Source organism: Cyclopterus lumpus, chromosome 11 (genome assembly GCF_009769545.1).
Source record: "Cyclopterus lumpus isolate fCycLum1 chromosome 11, fCycLum1.pri, whole genome shotgun sequence".
Classification (NCBI taxonomy): Eukaryota; Metazoa; Chordata; class Actinopteri; order Perciformes; family Cyclopteridae; genus Cyclopterus; species Cyclopterus lumpus.
In genome coordinates this window covers 7,654,097-7,668,961 of record NC_046976.1, presented here as the reverse complement: position 1 = coordinate 7,668,961, position 14,865 = coordinate 7,654,097, and the positions used below count along the sequence as shown (strand labels likewise).

At 41.5% G+C, this 14,865-nt stretch overlaps 1 protein-coding gene across 6 annotated transcripts in view; it reads left to right on the top strand.

Annotated features, from left to right (window-relative positions):
* akap9 (A kinase (PRKA) anchor protein 9) overlaps positions 1 to 14,865 on the top strand; it is a 57,069-nt gene that overhangs the window by 17,630 nt on the left and 24,574 nt on the right. For 5 of the 6 annotated variants that reach the window (XM_034545782.1, XM_034545781.1, XM_034545780.1 and 2 more), the window contains exons 9-21: positions 1,157 to 1,231; positions 2,610 to 2,757; positions 2,941 to 3,011; positions 3,125 to 3,245; positions 3,509 to 3,606; positions 3,995 to 4,100; positions 4,626 to 4,860; positions 6,374 to 6,425; positions 7,300 to 7,650; positions 8,090 to 8,380; positions 10,127 to 10,272; positions 10,563 to 10,774; positions 12,285 to 12,508. In XM_034545782.1, the coding sequence (XP_034401673.1) occupies positions 1,157 to 1,231; positions 2,610 to 2,757; positions 2,941 to 3,011; positions 3,125 to 3,245; positions 3,509 to 3,606; positions 3,995 to 4,100; positions 4,626 to 4,860; positions 6,374 to 6,425; positions 7,300 to 7,650; positions 8,090 to 8,380; positions 10,127 to 10,272; positions 10,563 to 10,774; positions 12,285 to 12,508 (2,130 nt within the window). The remainder of the gene's footprint in view (positions 1 to 1,156; positions 1,232 to 2,609; positions 2,758 to 2,940; positions 3,012 to 3,124; positions 3,246 to 3,508; positions 3,607 to 3,994; positions 4,101 to 4,625; positions 4,861 to 6,373; positions 6,426 to 7,299; positions 7,651 to 8,089; positions 8,381 to 10,126; positions 10,273 to 10,562; positions 10,775 to 12,284; positions 12,509 to 14,865) is intronic. The other variant, XM_034545779.1, reaches the window with a different exon arrangement.

Below are 14,865 nucleotides of genomic sequence, written 5' to 3'. Positions count from 1 at the left end.
GTTGAAATCGCAAGCTGCAAAGATCTCACATTCACAATTAATGCTGTGATGTTTGATGTGGTTGTCAGCTTCGTCACAAATGTGTGTATTTAATTCATAGAGATGAAGCTTTTACGTCGAGCTCAGCCCGACTGAATCATTTTAGCACTGAAATGTTTTCTCTCTAGTGTCGGTCAGAAGTATCTGTGCTGCTCAATGCTGCCTTGGAAAGCAAGGCTGCAGTCATACTGTTGCATTTTTTTTTACTTCTATGCTACTGTGGGAAGAATAATGTAAACAAATAAAATGCACTGGCAGTACAGCCTGCACCTAACGGTGAAGTGTCAAGACCTCATCAATATTCTGCTCATTTCTACATTGAAAGGAGCATGTTACAATATGTATCATCTGCCTTCATTTGATGCCTCTCGTCCTCAAACTGAATTTGATGTTGAGTTTTTTTTTTAAAAGGGCCAAAAAGAAAACTCACCCACAGCCCTCTGACAGCGTTGCATCACTGTCGTTGTCTTGAAATGTGTACATTCTAGTTTCTTTCCATCTTGCAGGGAGTAAAGGGTTTGAGGTGAGAAGCCATTTTACCCCAGTCACTTCTGTGTCTGTCACTTCAAGCCGTGTCAATTATTCCAGTCAAAAGATAGTGTACAGTGTCTGTCTGCCATTTAATATCTGTGTTTCATATTGTTTTTTTTTATTTTTATCACACCCTGGACAACATATGGTCCAGAATGACATGTTTAATGTCTTGAAAGATAGTTGTAAAATGTGCCTGCCATGCTTAATGGCGTGGGGAAATTACAATCAACACAGAACTTAAAGCAGTTTTTAATATATTTATTTATGAGGTTCAGTGTCGTCAAACACACAAAGATCAGATCAATTGTTATAAAATCTTAAACAACACTCCCTATTGGTTAAACTAAATTGAAATAAAGCCAAACTAGCTGATTTTCAGAGTCCCTTTTGTTGTAAAGTGATCATTCTAAGAATTTCCGCACTTAATTGAACAGTTAGTTTGTACTCTCCCTCAGGAAGTGATCGATCATGGTGCATCTTGTCTTTCTGTTCATCAATTTCATAGTGGTCTGCTTTTGTACTGGGGTATAAGGCAGGGCGGTTTAAATAAAGTACAATATTTGTCTTCTGCTTGTTTATTTAGGTGAGCAGCCATGGGACGGACCACCACACTGAGCCTGTCGCGTGTCGGGGAGCTGAGGGAGAGACTACTGAGCATGTAAATGTCACTTAAGCTCACATCCTGCCCTTTTGCGTTTTAGTGATGCTTTGAAACGGCATACATTTAGGTGTAAAGGTCTATAAATAGATCCTCATACGACTGAAACACAATGCAAGGACATTTTAATATTCTTGTCCTAAATAGCTATTACTTTGTGTGTAAGGTTTACTAAAATTGGTTTCAACAATTTTGTAAATTCAGGCTCCTTTCAGCCAGTTGAATGGCACCTGTTCATGATAAGCTCTGCGGTCATGAGATTTAAATTATAAACGTCCCCAAAATGCGATACAAGGTGGCCTGTTTGTGGGCAGGTTTCATCGACCAGAAATGTTACCCGAGAGTAAAAGGAAGAACACAAAGTCCTGCAGTCGGATAACTGTTACGTTCGTTATGTTGTTTATTTGTTAGTGTCAGTCGTGGTATTAAAGTTATCAGAGCAGAGCCGTACTGTGACAGAAATAAAGAAGGAATGGTTCGACGTAGAGGCTCAAAGCATCCTTCGAAAGCAAAGCGGTCAGTGAGGCCACGCTGTCGGGCGCATCGAGGATGATCCTCGACGGCGCCCTGAGGAAGCGGTCGGTATGAGAAGTTTCTTAGCAACTACTAATAGATGCCGATTAAATCTAAACTAATCTCACATATATTTCATTTTGGTGACGCAGTATTGAAACTACACATTTATTCAGACAGTCGGCCCTCTGTTTCTTTAGTAAACCGAATAATCTTTCTCATACAAGCGATTCTGTTTTTGCGAGTAGCAGCGGTACATCACAAGACAGCTGCCGTCTCATCTGCATGTTTTAAGCTGCAACATCTGAGCGGTTGCCGGTTTGAAAGGACTCTCCACACTAATAGTGCGGATGTGGAGATCGTATCGTAACAAAGCATTTTAAATACAGCCTAATTATAATGTAGGGTGTGCTTTAAAAACCCATCTGACATCAAAGGTAAATGAACCACAATTTCATATTTTCGTAACCCTAACAAATTTGTGCTAATGCATAATCAGAGAAAGAGCCTTCTCTGCCTTTTGTTCTGTTACAGACGTGATAATAGCCGACTTCTCATCCTGAACACAGATGGCTTGTGCTTACTGCACTCTCATAGAAATAATAGGATTAATGAATGATGTTTTTTAATCATACTGTATATCTCCTCTAATTATCAAATGGATGCTGCACAATTTAATTTATGATAAATTATAGGTGTCCTGTACCTTTTTTTTCCAGCTTTTCCAAACTTCCAAATATAATTAAATAAATTAAACATATGTAGGAATATTAAGACAACACTCCAATTTAAAGTCACATTATCTATGTTCCCCTGTGGTTAAATCGAACCGCTGTAATGTGGTGATACTTCTTCCCGTGTGCAGGGCGAGTGCAGGCTGCAGATGGAGGCGCAACGCATCAGCCTGTCTCAGATCCACGCGGCCCAACTCGAGCTGCTGCAGGTGGATTCGGACGCCCGCGCACAAACTCTGGAGCTGAAGCTGCAGAGCTGGAAAGATCACAGTGAGCAGGGTGAGCAGATGCGTTGACAGTTGCCTTCGTGTTTGTGGCTAAGCATCCTCTAATTTATCATTCATGATGGATCAACACAGAGAGCTGCTCGATCTAAAATTGTTTTTGGACCTCATGTGTTGTCTGTGTGAAACATTTTAATTATTCAATTAAATACAATTTTCAACAAAACATTTTTTTCAGATGAGCCAAAAATCTTCAAATACCACAACATGTTACAAGCTGTGTCAGAAGAATGCAGTGAGATCATCCAGGTAATTACTGAAGACAAATGGTTGCATTGTGTGAGGTTTTCAGAATGAATTTTATTCATGTGTTGCCATGTAACCATATCTATTAACCTTGTCTCTCTCCGTTTTGTGTTCAGTGTTTTCAAAGGATGTTTGGTGAAGAGGTTTTGAAGAGTGATGCTGCAGAGGACCGGCCGCCCTCTTCAGTAGAAAGACCAGACTCTAGTGAATCCAGCTCCGTCATACTGGAGGCCAGAGGTAATTTGTCGGAATTTGTCAAATTAAACTGAAGTATTACAGAGAGTATATTTACACACATAACACATATGTCCAATGTAAGATGCACTGTAGACAATTATTTAATTCACATTATACCTACAGAGTTCTTTTAGATGAGATCTATTTTTTGCGATCAAATGTTTATTAAGATTCAAACCATACCAAGAAGAACAAATATGTTATTGTCTCATTTAAAACCCTTACAATTTAATCTACAATGCAAATGGATTTCTCTCGTCTAGAGCTCTACAGAGATCTTCAGCAGGTGAAGGAAAGGATTGAACAGGAACATCATCGACTGTCGCAGCTCCAGGCTCTGCTGAGAGCTGATGGCAACAAGGTAAAAAATACATTTGCATAAGTGTCTCAGTCCCATTACATATGCTAATTCAATAAAACACCCTGATTATGTTGTTGGTTCACACTGGAAAATTGGCAAAATAAAGTATACTCAAACGTGTAAACTTTTTGTGGAACTATTTTCCCACAATGCATTGAGCTGGAAGAAGTAATACAATAATTTTGGATTGTACTAAAACAAAGGTTAGTTTGAAAAAAACAAAAAAATACTAGTAAATCTTACAAAACAATGTCTGTATATGTATTAAGTTTAATTGGCAGTGAGGTTGAAACGGCAGTATGATGCTCTTATACATTACAATTGGCACACAGTTTGAGGAATAAAGACGAGGAGAGGAGACAAACTAACAAAACTGTTGGTCTCCTAGATGACGGAGCTGCAGGTGGCATACGATGAACTGAAGAGCAGCAGTGAGAAGGAGCTCTCTGACCTGCGTGTGCAAGTTTCTAGCTCAAGCCCGTCTACAAGCAAAGGTAAATGTGAAGTTATCCTCTCCTCCCAAAAGAAAAAGCAAGCAGGTCAATCACTAATGCTCGGTCTCTGAGTCCAAACACATCTTTACCTCTGTGTTCAGCAGCAAACAGAAAACAAACACTGCCTGCTTTGATTGTTTATGTGTGTGTGTGTGTGTGTGTGTGTGTGTGTGTGTGTATGTATATGTGTGTGTATGTATATGTATGTATGTATGTATGTATGTATGTATGTATGTATGTATGTATGTATATATATATATATATATATATATATATATATATATATATATATATATACTTTCAAAAGGGGTGTGCAAATGTATTTTTATTTGTTATGCTCTGTTGTTTTCTCTGATGTGTTCACCGCTCTCTGATCATTCACGTCTTACTACATGCTTTCATCTTTTACTGCAGTGATGGATTTCTCCCAGAAGGAACATTACAGTTTCATCTAATCGATTCTAATCCCCGAATGCTATCCAGGTGTGCGTGTTGAATTTCACATTCCCCTTCTCTGTCGGTTAGATCTGGAGGAGCGGGCTGGCGCACCATCTACCTCCCTAACCATGGAGCTAAAGAGGCTGAAGGCCGAGGAGCAGGAGAAGCAGCTCCAGCTGGAGGAGAGTCACAGACAAGAGATGGAGCGTCTCCGAGCACACTACCAGCAGCAGGCCACAGAGAGTGAGGAGCGGTACGCCACCGAGCTCTTCATGCTGCAGCAGCGACTGCAGGAGGTTGCAGGCACCCAGACCCACGACAGGTGATGACGACACAATGACATTGATGTTTCCACATCTGGAATAGATTTGTATGCATTCAGGTTAAGCAATGGAGCCGACAGCAGGATCTCTTTACATGGATAGTGATTAGAGCAAAATAAAATGGAACCACAGGAAAAGCATAGGATGACATTTAGATACACAATTATTTTTTATTTGGGACATTGACAGAATATATTTTCTAAAGAAGTAGTAAGTAGAATAATTGGTTTTACTTTATATCGATAGTGTAGAACATGAATATCAAAACTGTTTCAAATATTCAGTATTGATAAAGTATTGATTTGACAACGTGACTTCAAATGTCGTCTAATCAGTTGTTGTTGTTGTTGTTGTTGAGCACCGTCACTGGAGTCACACAGCCTCCCACTGTTCAACTGCTTCCCACTTACATCACTTATGCTACTCGTTGCCCCCACCTTATAGATTGAAGTACACATGATAGAAGAACAGCAGACTATCTTTGACGAGAGGCTGGTCTGCACATCCTTTGTAGCATGTGGAAGCTACCTGACCCAGTTCAGTTGATAACAAAGCCTCCACTAATGAAATATTCAATTTTCTGTTTAAAGTGTTATTCGTGCCTTTTGTTCGCCCACTAACCTAAAAGGTATGGTCTCCAGGTGGCTTACTGTGTGATGTGCTGCGTAGAAAACAAGATGAACATGATATTGTAAGCATGTACCACTCATTAGTTGAATTGTATGAGGTTGCTGAACGACTCCAGGTCTCTAAAATACAACTATAATCAATTTGGCGATGCCCCATATCGAAGTTATGTTTATGCAATACATGTATGATAGCTTTTAGTTTTCCAAAACCAGACTATATGACTGTGGGTGAGCTCCTTCACAGCGTCCTTCTGTTTCTATGCGGTGATGCTGCCCTCCACTGTTTGATATAGTGAACGTGTTCACTGAAGTGGTTTTCAACACAAATCGACGGTCACGTTCAAGGAAATGATTCCCAGAAATACTGCACAAAAAAAACAGGCATATTTTAGCAAATTATAAAAACATAATAACAATAAATCCAGTAGGTAAATAATCTACAGATTAATCATTAGTTCCAGCCCAAGTTATGTAATCAATTTACTTTGTCTTTATACTTGTGGAATCTATGTTTTTAGTAATTTAATACCGTCTTATTAGCATTGTTTTGTTATAAGACCTTTTGAGGATGGCTGATCAAATGTCTGTCACACCTTTATACGTGCATCCAAAAAGCATGTAAGCTGAGCTAGTTTTTAAGGATTGGTAGGACACTCACCTTTTTAACATATTGTTGTCTATTGTGAATAGTATGCAATAAAGGTTAATATTTACAACAGTAGCATCAGTAGACCGCTTCATGGTTCCTCCTGGAACATTTGAAGAATTTACGTTTTACTAATAACGGGAAAGTAGTTTTAAAAAGAACCCAGAAAAAATGTTCAACTTATTTGATGTTGTCGAACAATTGATTTTGACTTGTTTTCTCTTTCTGGCTATCCAGTGCTCCAGAGTCCAGCTGTGAGAGGATGGAGGAGCATGGAGAGGAACTAAAGGTCTGGCTGCTACATTTTGCCCTCATCTAAATCTTCTATGTCGCAAGCATCCCATCTTACGACGAGCTGATACGTGTACAGGCATTAAGACGCTGTGACAGTAAGGGTGGGTGGGAGGGGGCAGTTGCAGCCTTTAGGCTAAAACGTGCCCTGAATTCTCCAGCTTTGCTTCGGAAGCAGCATCATGAACGGTCCTATATCAACGATTTAAAAGGGTTGGACATTGCATAACCTGCCACTTTAGCGTGTTACTCAAGAACCAAGCCGACGTACTCTAGTCTGGGCGGCTGCATGAACGGAGGACTCTGCCTTGCGTGAATGAGCTGCACTCCGTTGGAGCCGTCTCTCACTCGCGTCACTCCAACTTTGCTTTCCCTTCTCTCCAACCTCAAAGTCTACACAGCTCGCGTGCCTGTGCTGAGATCAGATTGGAATATAGAGTAAAGGGTTGACGCACGGGAAGAGCCGCAACGGGAGAGAAACTGGGTATGGCGCTCTTCTTTGAATGTCTTTAAGACATTTGGATTGGAAATGTTAGGCTTGAGGCAAGTGGTACTGAAGAAGAGGAATGACTGAAACGGACAAGAAAGGGATTCATCACAAGACAGGGTGGTAGTGTCTTTTGGGGAAATGTAGCGGTAATGCAAGCCATCTCTTTATCATCCTGTGGGGTGGAGGGGAAAAACTGGTGTATTAATGGTGGTTAAAGAGCGGGTGAGGTCTGGCAACAGTAAAGTGATTGTTTTATTTCAGGATCAGCCTCGAGGAACTTTTATTTCAACACAGTACAGCTGCTGTTATCTGCCACATTAGTTTTCATTTTGTGACTTATACCTTTCCCTTTCTTCCTCCTTTCTGCTTTCCTCCTTCTCAGCAGGTGCTGGGTGAGGAGGAGCTGTCAGAGGGAGGTGCGGAGTTGCGCTGGCCCATCAGGTCTGCAGGCCTGACGGCACAGCTGCAGGCGCTGAGGAAAGCTCTCTACCACAAGTATGTCCAAGAAGTAGCTGCTCTCAAAGAGGAGCACAACCGAGAGTTGAGGAAACTGACGGAGGAAAAGGAACAGGAGAGCAAAACGGTGAAGCGCCAGGAGGAGGGAGGAGAGAGAGGGCGGGATCTCAACGGCGTTAACGGAGCGAGAAGCTCCAGTGAGCGCCTCGGGGCAGCTGGGCAGGCCGGGCTGGAAGACAAACAACACTGGGAGAGAGTGGAGGAGGAAGTTGCCAAGGTAGGTCACAATTTATGTTGTATTACAGAAGTCTTGTCTAATCAGTATAAATATAACTGTAACGGATAAATTGCCTTAAGAGATGAGATGACAGTTTTAATAAATAGTCAATTAATTAACATTTGATTAATCATTCCAAAACTCAATGCTGGTTATCTTTTTAAACTGAATAACGTTGGGTTGTTGACTGCAGGTCAGACAGAACAAGGCATTTAAAAATGATCAACTGAGCATTTTCACTTCAGTGTGTGATGTTTTGTTCCATTATAGACAAAACTATTGATAATAATCAGCCAAATAATCATTGTTAGTTGCAGACCCAGATTATTCTGTAAAATTAGATCCCAGAAATCGTAATAACATCGAGTCAGCATTCTTACTGTAGTTTGATTCTCAATATCCTAAGACACGTTATCCTTTTGTACATATTCTCTGACAGGCCATAGTTCAGATGTCCGTGGAGTTCGCGCAGCAGATTGAGCTGGCTCGAATAAACAAGCGTGCCTGCCAGAGGAGCGCCGCCATGCAGACCAGGTCCGATAAAGAGGAGGAGGAGGAGGAGAGGGAGAACGTGAACGTGGAGCGGATGACTCCCAGAGCTCCTCTCACCTCGGGTGCCTGGGTGGAGGAAGTGGGGAAGGAGCGACTGGAGAGGGAGCTGGAGGAGAGGGACGCCGAGATCCGAAAGTTAAAAGAGGAGCTGCAGAAAACCGAATCAAGACCTGAGCAGGTCGGTGTCATTGAGCTGTCGAGCAAAACGTATTGATTTGACTTTCACCACATCACACATTTCATTAATGTCATCTGAGGGAATTCATTACTGCTGTGTCGTTCAGTTTCAGATGCTCTTTGTCGCAATGCAGGTGTTGCATCGATTACTATCATTGATTATCTATGCTTAAGTTCATACTCTTTCACTGGTTACGATGAAGTATTTTTCAAAACACTACAAATAATGTAGTTGTATCATGTTGTGTTTGAGGTGTAAGCATTTTCTATTCGTATCAATTATTTTGGTATTAATCCACTGAGGTTTAGAGACTATTCCAGCCTCCTATAGTAGGAGGCTAGACCTAATATTTCAACATAGTATTTAAAATGCATTTCTTTCATCCTTTATTTAAAAAGCGAGGAACACAATGTGCATACACACACTCTTTCTCTTTTTAAAAAGGGTACATAATCCTAACTATCTTACTCTTATGCACAGTCAACTTGTGATTTATTACTGATGTAAGAAACCAACTAGCATTGACATTTTGTTTTCAATAAACAACCACTAGCAATATAAAAACTATTGTTAGAGACTGAAGAACTATTAATGATTTCACAGGAAGTATATTTATAATTATACATACTTTTTCTTCCACCTACGCGGCATGCGTTGGTTTCCTCACGATGATTTGGGGTCATGTATCTGCCTTGAAGAGCTAATCCCAGGGCCTGCCAGGCTTTCACTAACCATTTATTGCATGATTAAGCTTTAAATGTGTGGTCGCAGTGGCTGTCAGGTTCAGTGTTCAGTGAGATGAGTTGCTCCAACACAGTGAATCAGTAAAGACACTTTAGTAAAAGAAAGTTCTTAAGCTTCAGTAATCAGACGAGTTGTTATGAGAGAGAATGCCTGTACTTTGAGATGTTTACATGCATTATGTTATTCTCTCCTCCATTCTCCTAAATTACCTCAATTTACAAAACAAGCTCAGAGAAGAGATTACAAAGTATGAAACAATATATATATATATTTTTTCTAAACTAATATTACAGAGCCAAAAATATGTATTTGGGTCTTAATAACTTAATTAAAACTCTAATGCCATGTTCATGCTACATTACATCTGTTAAAATGCATAAAATAAATATATTGGCATGTAAATCGATTTACATTTTGCAAACATGAGGAACATATTTCAGTACAATAGAAGCCAATGCTACATTACAATGTGGAGTCAGAAATGGGGAAACTTTCTGTCAAAAACACGTTTAAGCTTCGCAGGCATTTGTACCGTATGGTGTCTGTAACTCCGGAAACTCTAAAACGTGCTGTCATCTATGTGAAGAAGAGATTCTCTGGCTGAGGTCAGTGTCTGCACACCGTAGCGTCTGGGAGTGAAGTGGCTGGAGAAGCAGAGCTGCATTTCTGCTGTTCTTTCAGAAGATGGAGCTATCGCCTCTGCAAGTCACTGTGCCTCAGGTGCACCTGTTGCCATAGCAGCACAAAGATAGTAGTGTTTCTCTCGGCCCCAAGGGAGTAAGAAGTGCGCCTTTGTTTGTGTGTGTGTGTGTGTGTGTTTGTTTGTGTCTGTGTGCTCGTTAAAGGGCAGCGTGTCTATGTGCCTAATTTGAATGCACTTTTACTAATGGCACATGCAGCCACCTTGCTGTTTGTCGTCCAGAGTTTTTAGGAGTCTTTTTATCCAACTGCAACTTTGCAATGACAGGGCTTCTATCTGTGTTCTCTCTGCTGCCTGTCCAGGCCTTAAAGAAGACACAGGACGGTCAAGAGGAGTTTGAGGAAGGGGAAGACCCAGACGGACGAGGCGGGCCAGGAGTGAAGCAGACTGTTGGAGGCAAACTGTCATCAGAGGATGATGGAGAGTCCTCCGATAAGGACACTGAAAGGTAGTGATGGAAACTCCATTCATGCTGTTCTCTATTCATGAATCTGTGTGCACATAGACGCTCCGTGAAGGAGAGCATTCTGAATTTCTTAAACTATATATTGGTCCTTTATGATAACCTGTGTTTTTGTTAGTGCTGTAGATGAATTAGAAAAGATACATATTGATTAAAGACAAAATAGACTCAATTGTGGCTTGTGATCAAGCCTTTGTTTTAGCCAACTTGACATGTAGTTTTTCAATAACATCACAGCGGTAGTTTTTAACGCGATTTGTGTTCGCTGCTTTCAGAAATGTCTTGCGTAAAGCAAACGAGAAACTCAGTCAAGTGCTGGTTGACGTCCTGAAGACCACAGCAGCAGCGGAGGAAACTATGGGCCTCCACATGCAGAGTCTGCGTGACGCTTCCAGCGGAGGGCAGCAGGCTGCACCGCCCGACTCCACCACACAGACGGCAGCCTGGCCGAGAGCCAACACCGAGCCCGCCAGACCTTTTGCAGCAGGCAAGTCGCGTCAGGTCTCAGTAAAAGATCGGAGTTCAGACAAAAGGTTCAACAGCCCATCCACCCAAATATGTTGGTATGTAGCTGGAAATGGGTTTTGTAGTTTAGTGAACAAAGAAGAAAAATACATCATAAACGGACTAGAAAACTCACTGCACAACACTCCAGAATTGGACTTTAAAAGATATGTCTGTGCTCTACTGTTTTATACCATTGCAGCTGCATTAGCATTGGAGCTGCATTTATTAAGTGTGGATAAAAAATAAAAAAAACATTTATGGAGTTTTTAAATCTGTTTTTAATTGGACTTCAACACTTCCAGATTGTCTGCAATTTAAGATGACTTCCTCTGTTGCTGATATAGTCTGTTGTGATGGAGCAATGCTGCACCATGACTACAAAATGAACAAAGAGTAGACCCCCCTCTCTTTCTTAGTCAAGCCTGGGGTTTGTAGTTTCTCTTTTGTTTTTTTAATGGAAAAAGACGCTATCAGTTGGTGTATGTATAGCAAGTGCTATGTTGTAATACACAAATTTGGGGATCGAATGCAAATAATATCTTGGGCAGTTAGTCCTGTGTGTCAGAAGGATATCAGATGTGCCTGCTCTGAATGGTTCTGTATAACTGAAGGTGGATGACTCCATGGGGGCTAAAGACAACAAAGTCATGTTTACAGGCTAATCCTAATATTTACAGTAGGTAGGGAGGTAGATACAAAACTTTATTCACGACTTTCTAAAATATACCATGTCATTGTATTGGGTTGCGTATGACGTATTGGGTTTGACCATAGACCTGCTGACATGATACATATTGTGACTATTATTGTGAAGTCAAATCCCTAAAATTCTAATGAAAATAATTAATAACCAGGGACTTGCATAATGCTGTCGGCATAACTTGAAACAGCCTTTGTGCTTTAAAAGAGCCACTGCTCTATCTTGGTGTGTTGTTACCATGTTAAATTGCAAAAACACTGTAATGTTTGAGCCATCTTGCTACATGCTGCTATCATGAAATTCTCTGAGAAAGTGAACGCAGGTTTTTTAAAGTCGACTCACTAAATGCAGAATGCGTCATGGGAGCCTAGTGCTCTCTTTTGAACCGGATGGTGAATGCGCCTGAACCCTTATTATGGTTATATATTTAGCACTGCCTTGCATCCTGTTCTGTTAGGAATATAAACTATACTTCTTGCATAATTTTTTTAAAGGTTGCCCTTGTCCTGCACCAAGCCTTAGACCATTTAATTTTGTCACGCAAGCTTCAAATGGTTTAATAAAGATAAGTATTTACTGTTCCTGCTGAATTTGATGTTTTTTGATTGTGCTAAATATTTTCTCACAGTTCTCATAGTTTGCTAAAGATGGAGTAGTTAAAAAGCTACTCGAAGAAGCTGTAACCTATTAGTCAGAACGTAGTGAGTGAACTTTAAATCTGTTGACAATGTTATAAACATCAGGTTTGTGTGTGATGTGTCTAATCTCTGTTCCTCTGGTCCCTCTGCAGAAAGTGGCCAGGGCAACGAGACCGCCGCCGCAGCCGATGTGAGTCTGTGGTCCGGGTTGACGGAGGCTGACGAGGGTCTGGAGGTGTCTCAGCAGAAGATGGAAAGGCTGCTGCTGGGAGCGGGCACACAGCTGGAGAACGAGGAGTACCTGATGGGAATCAGCTGCCGGCTCCAAATGGCTCTGGAGAAGATGCTGATGGCCATCTCAGACACCACCAACCAGGTACAAACCTTTTTCTGTCAAGTGGGATCAGTGTGCTGTCCTCTGCTCATATTCAGAGCGAAGGAAGTATGGCACTTTCTGCTCCCTGAGAAACTGTTATCTGTTAATCGAAGGCATTATGTTTTTGTCTGGTTCGTAGTAGGCTGGGTAGCTTTTGAGTTTCTGAACCAAAACGATACTTTGTCCGAGGCCATAGTTTGCTCAACAGAAATGTTTTTAAAGCTTTTTATTCTATTATAACCAATATGACGAACTGCTTAATGCATTCATGTTAAAGGAATAGTTGGACATTTTAGGAAGTTTCTCACTTTCTTGCTGAGACTAAAATGAGAAGATACCACACCTCTCTAAACTGGACAGTAAGGATGACAAGCATCTGTGGAGCTCACCGTGGTTTTGTCTTAATAAATCCAAACACAAACCAACTTGTAGGAACAACAATTCACAGTATTACAGGGTTTTAAGTGCTGGGTATCAGGTTAAGTATCAATTTCCTCATCTATCTTTCTGCATAAATGCAAATATGCATACAAACTATAATATATAGTAGTTTAAAGTCCTTTGTCAAGTGAAATGGTTTCAGAAGGATTTTTCATGAACACTCCAGCTCCAGTGACACATTTAGGCTTTGACATAACATTTAAATGGCCACACTCGACACTGTTAACCCCTTCTGTAGGTTTCTACGCCTGTTCATGGCGGCATAATGGGGATGAGACTGCAGAATGTGGTCGGCAACAAAGTTGGCCGGTCTAGAATTCACACACAAAAGAGCCGCCTCATTCCCAGCGGTTGCCTATAGATACGAGCCGTATTTACATGGAGCTTTTGTGTCGTCGATCAGCCTATCATAGTGAGTGGTGCACAGAGCAACTCCACCCCCTCCTCAGGCTGTCCATGTCGTGCGCCCACTGTGTCCAGTGTCAGCCCACAGAGACGTGGCCAGTTTAACTGGGCCATTGCATGTATTACTGTAACTGACTGCACAGCACATCTTCCCGTTGGCTGAAATTCATGCATTACTCACGCCGAGATGGGTTTTTCTCTTGCCGATCTAAAAATAGCTTTAAAGAAATTGCAGGCCGAGCATCACTGTTGTTCCAGCATCCATCTGCAGCGCAGAGTGACTGTTGGTTGAACTGTATCTATTGAATGATTTGGGTGTGTTTTTAAAGGCTACTGATATTAATATAATAAATTGATTCATCTGCAACAATTTTGGTTATTAATCAATCATAAAATAAATCTGTTCCAGCTTCAAAGGTCCAAATATATAATATGTTGTTGCAATTTTTTGCTAATTAAAGGCCCACTGTAGAGTTGATAAGCATTTTAGATCTCCAAGTACACACCATTAACAGCACAATAAACTTGTAATCAACAAAGCCTCTTAATGGTTTGTTCAAAGCTTTCCGTGCTGCTATTGATCGGATCTACATTACTCTTCTCTGAGTGGTGCTGGATCGCCATGTCTTGCCTGAGAAGCAGCGTCTTGAACGGAGATTGATTCCACAAGCCCGTCAGGAATGTGAAGTATCTTTTGTTCAATGAACGCTGTATATCATTCGCCGCTGGAAGGTGTTTGCTCACTCATTATTCCTATTATCCGCCCGTGAGACGTGGAAATAGTTTGTGTCAGTATTGGCGGTTGACATGCCAAACAGACCGTGGCTGGGACCAGGAGGCAGCTTGTCAGAACACCGTAATTGCTTCTTTCTGCGTCTACGTAGGGATTGAATCCAGTTTGACAACTTTTTGTGTAAAGTGTGTGTGTGTGTGTGTGTGTGTGTGTGTGTGTGTGTGTGTGTGTGTGTGTGTGTGTACGGAAAGAGCCTGTGATCTATTTGCAAAGCTACCTGCCTCACTGGCTCTAATTACTGAAGCCACACCTGCTTCCCTCCCACTTCTGCTGAACAGTTTTCTGCTGTTTGGGATCATTGTAGGAAGTGGAAGAAAAATCCTCCTCTCATGGCAGGTGAAAACAGCCCTGAAAGTCTGGAATTTGAATAAATCTTTTAAAGCACGTGGGTAGACGGAGGCAAACTGAGTGTAACAGAGTGACGCTAGCCAGCCTGGGGTAAGAAGAGCTCGCCTGACCGGCTTCAGTGAGTAATAATATAGTATGCGTGGAGACAGCAAACCTAGAAGGAAGTAAGAAGGAAAGCGCGAAAGTCGCTGTCATTCCAGCCTCGGCAGGCTGCCGCTCGGACTAGACAATTAAAAGGGGCCACTGGGAGGCTTCGCTGCAGGTCGGGGTTGCTACGGCGTCATACTATTGTTAATGAATCTCCAGAGAGAGAGGAGAGCAAACCGGAGCAGGCGTGGGGGGGTGTGAGCTTTACGGAGCGCCATGATAT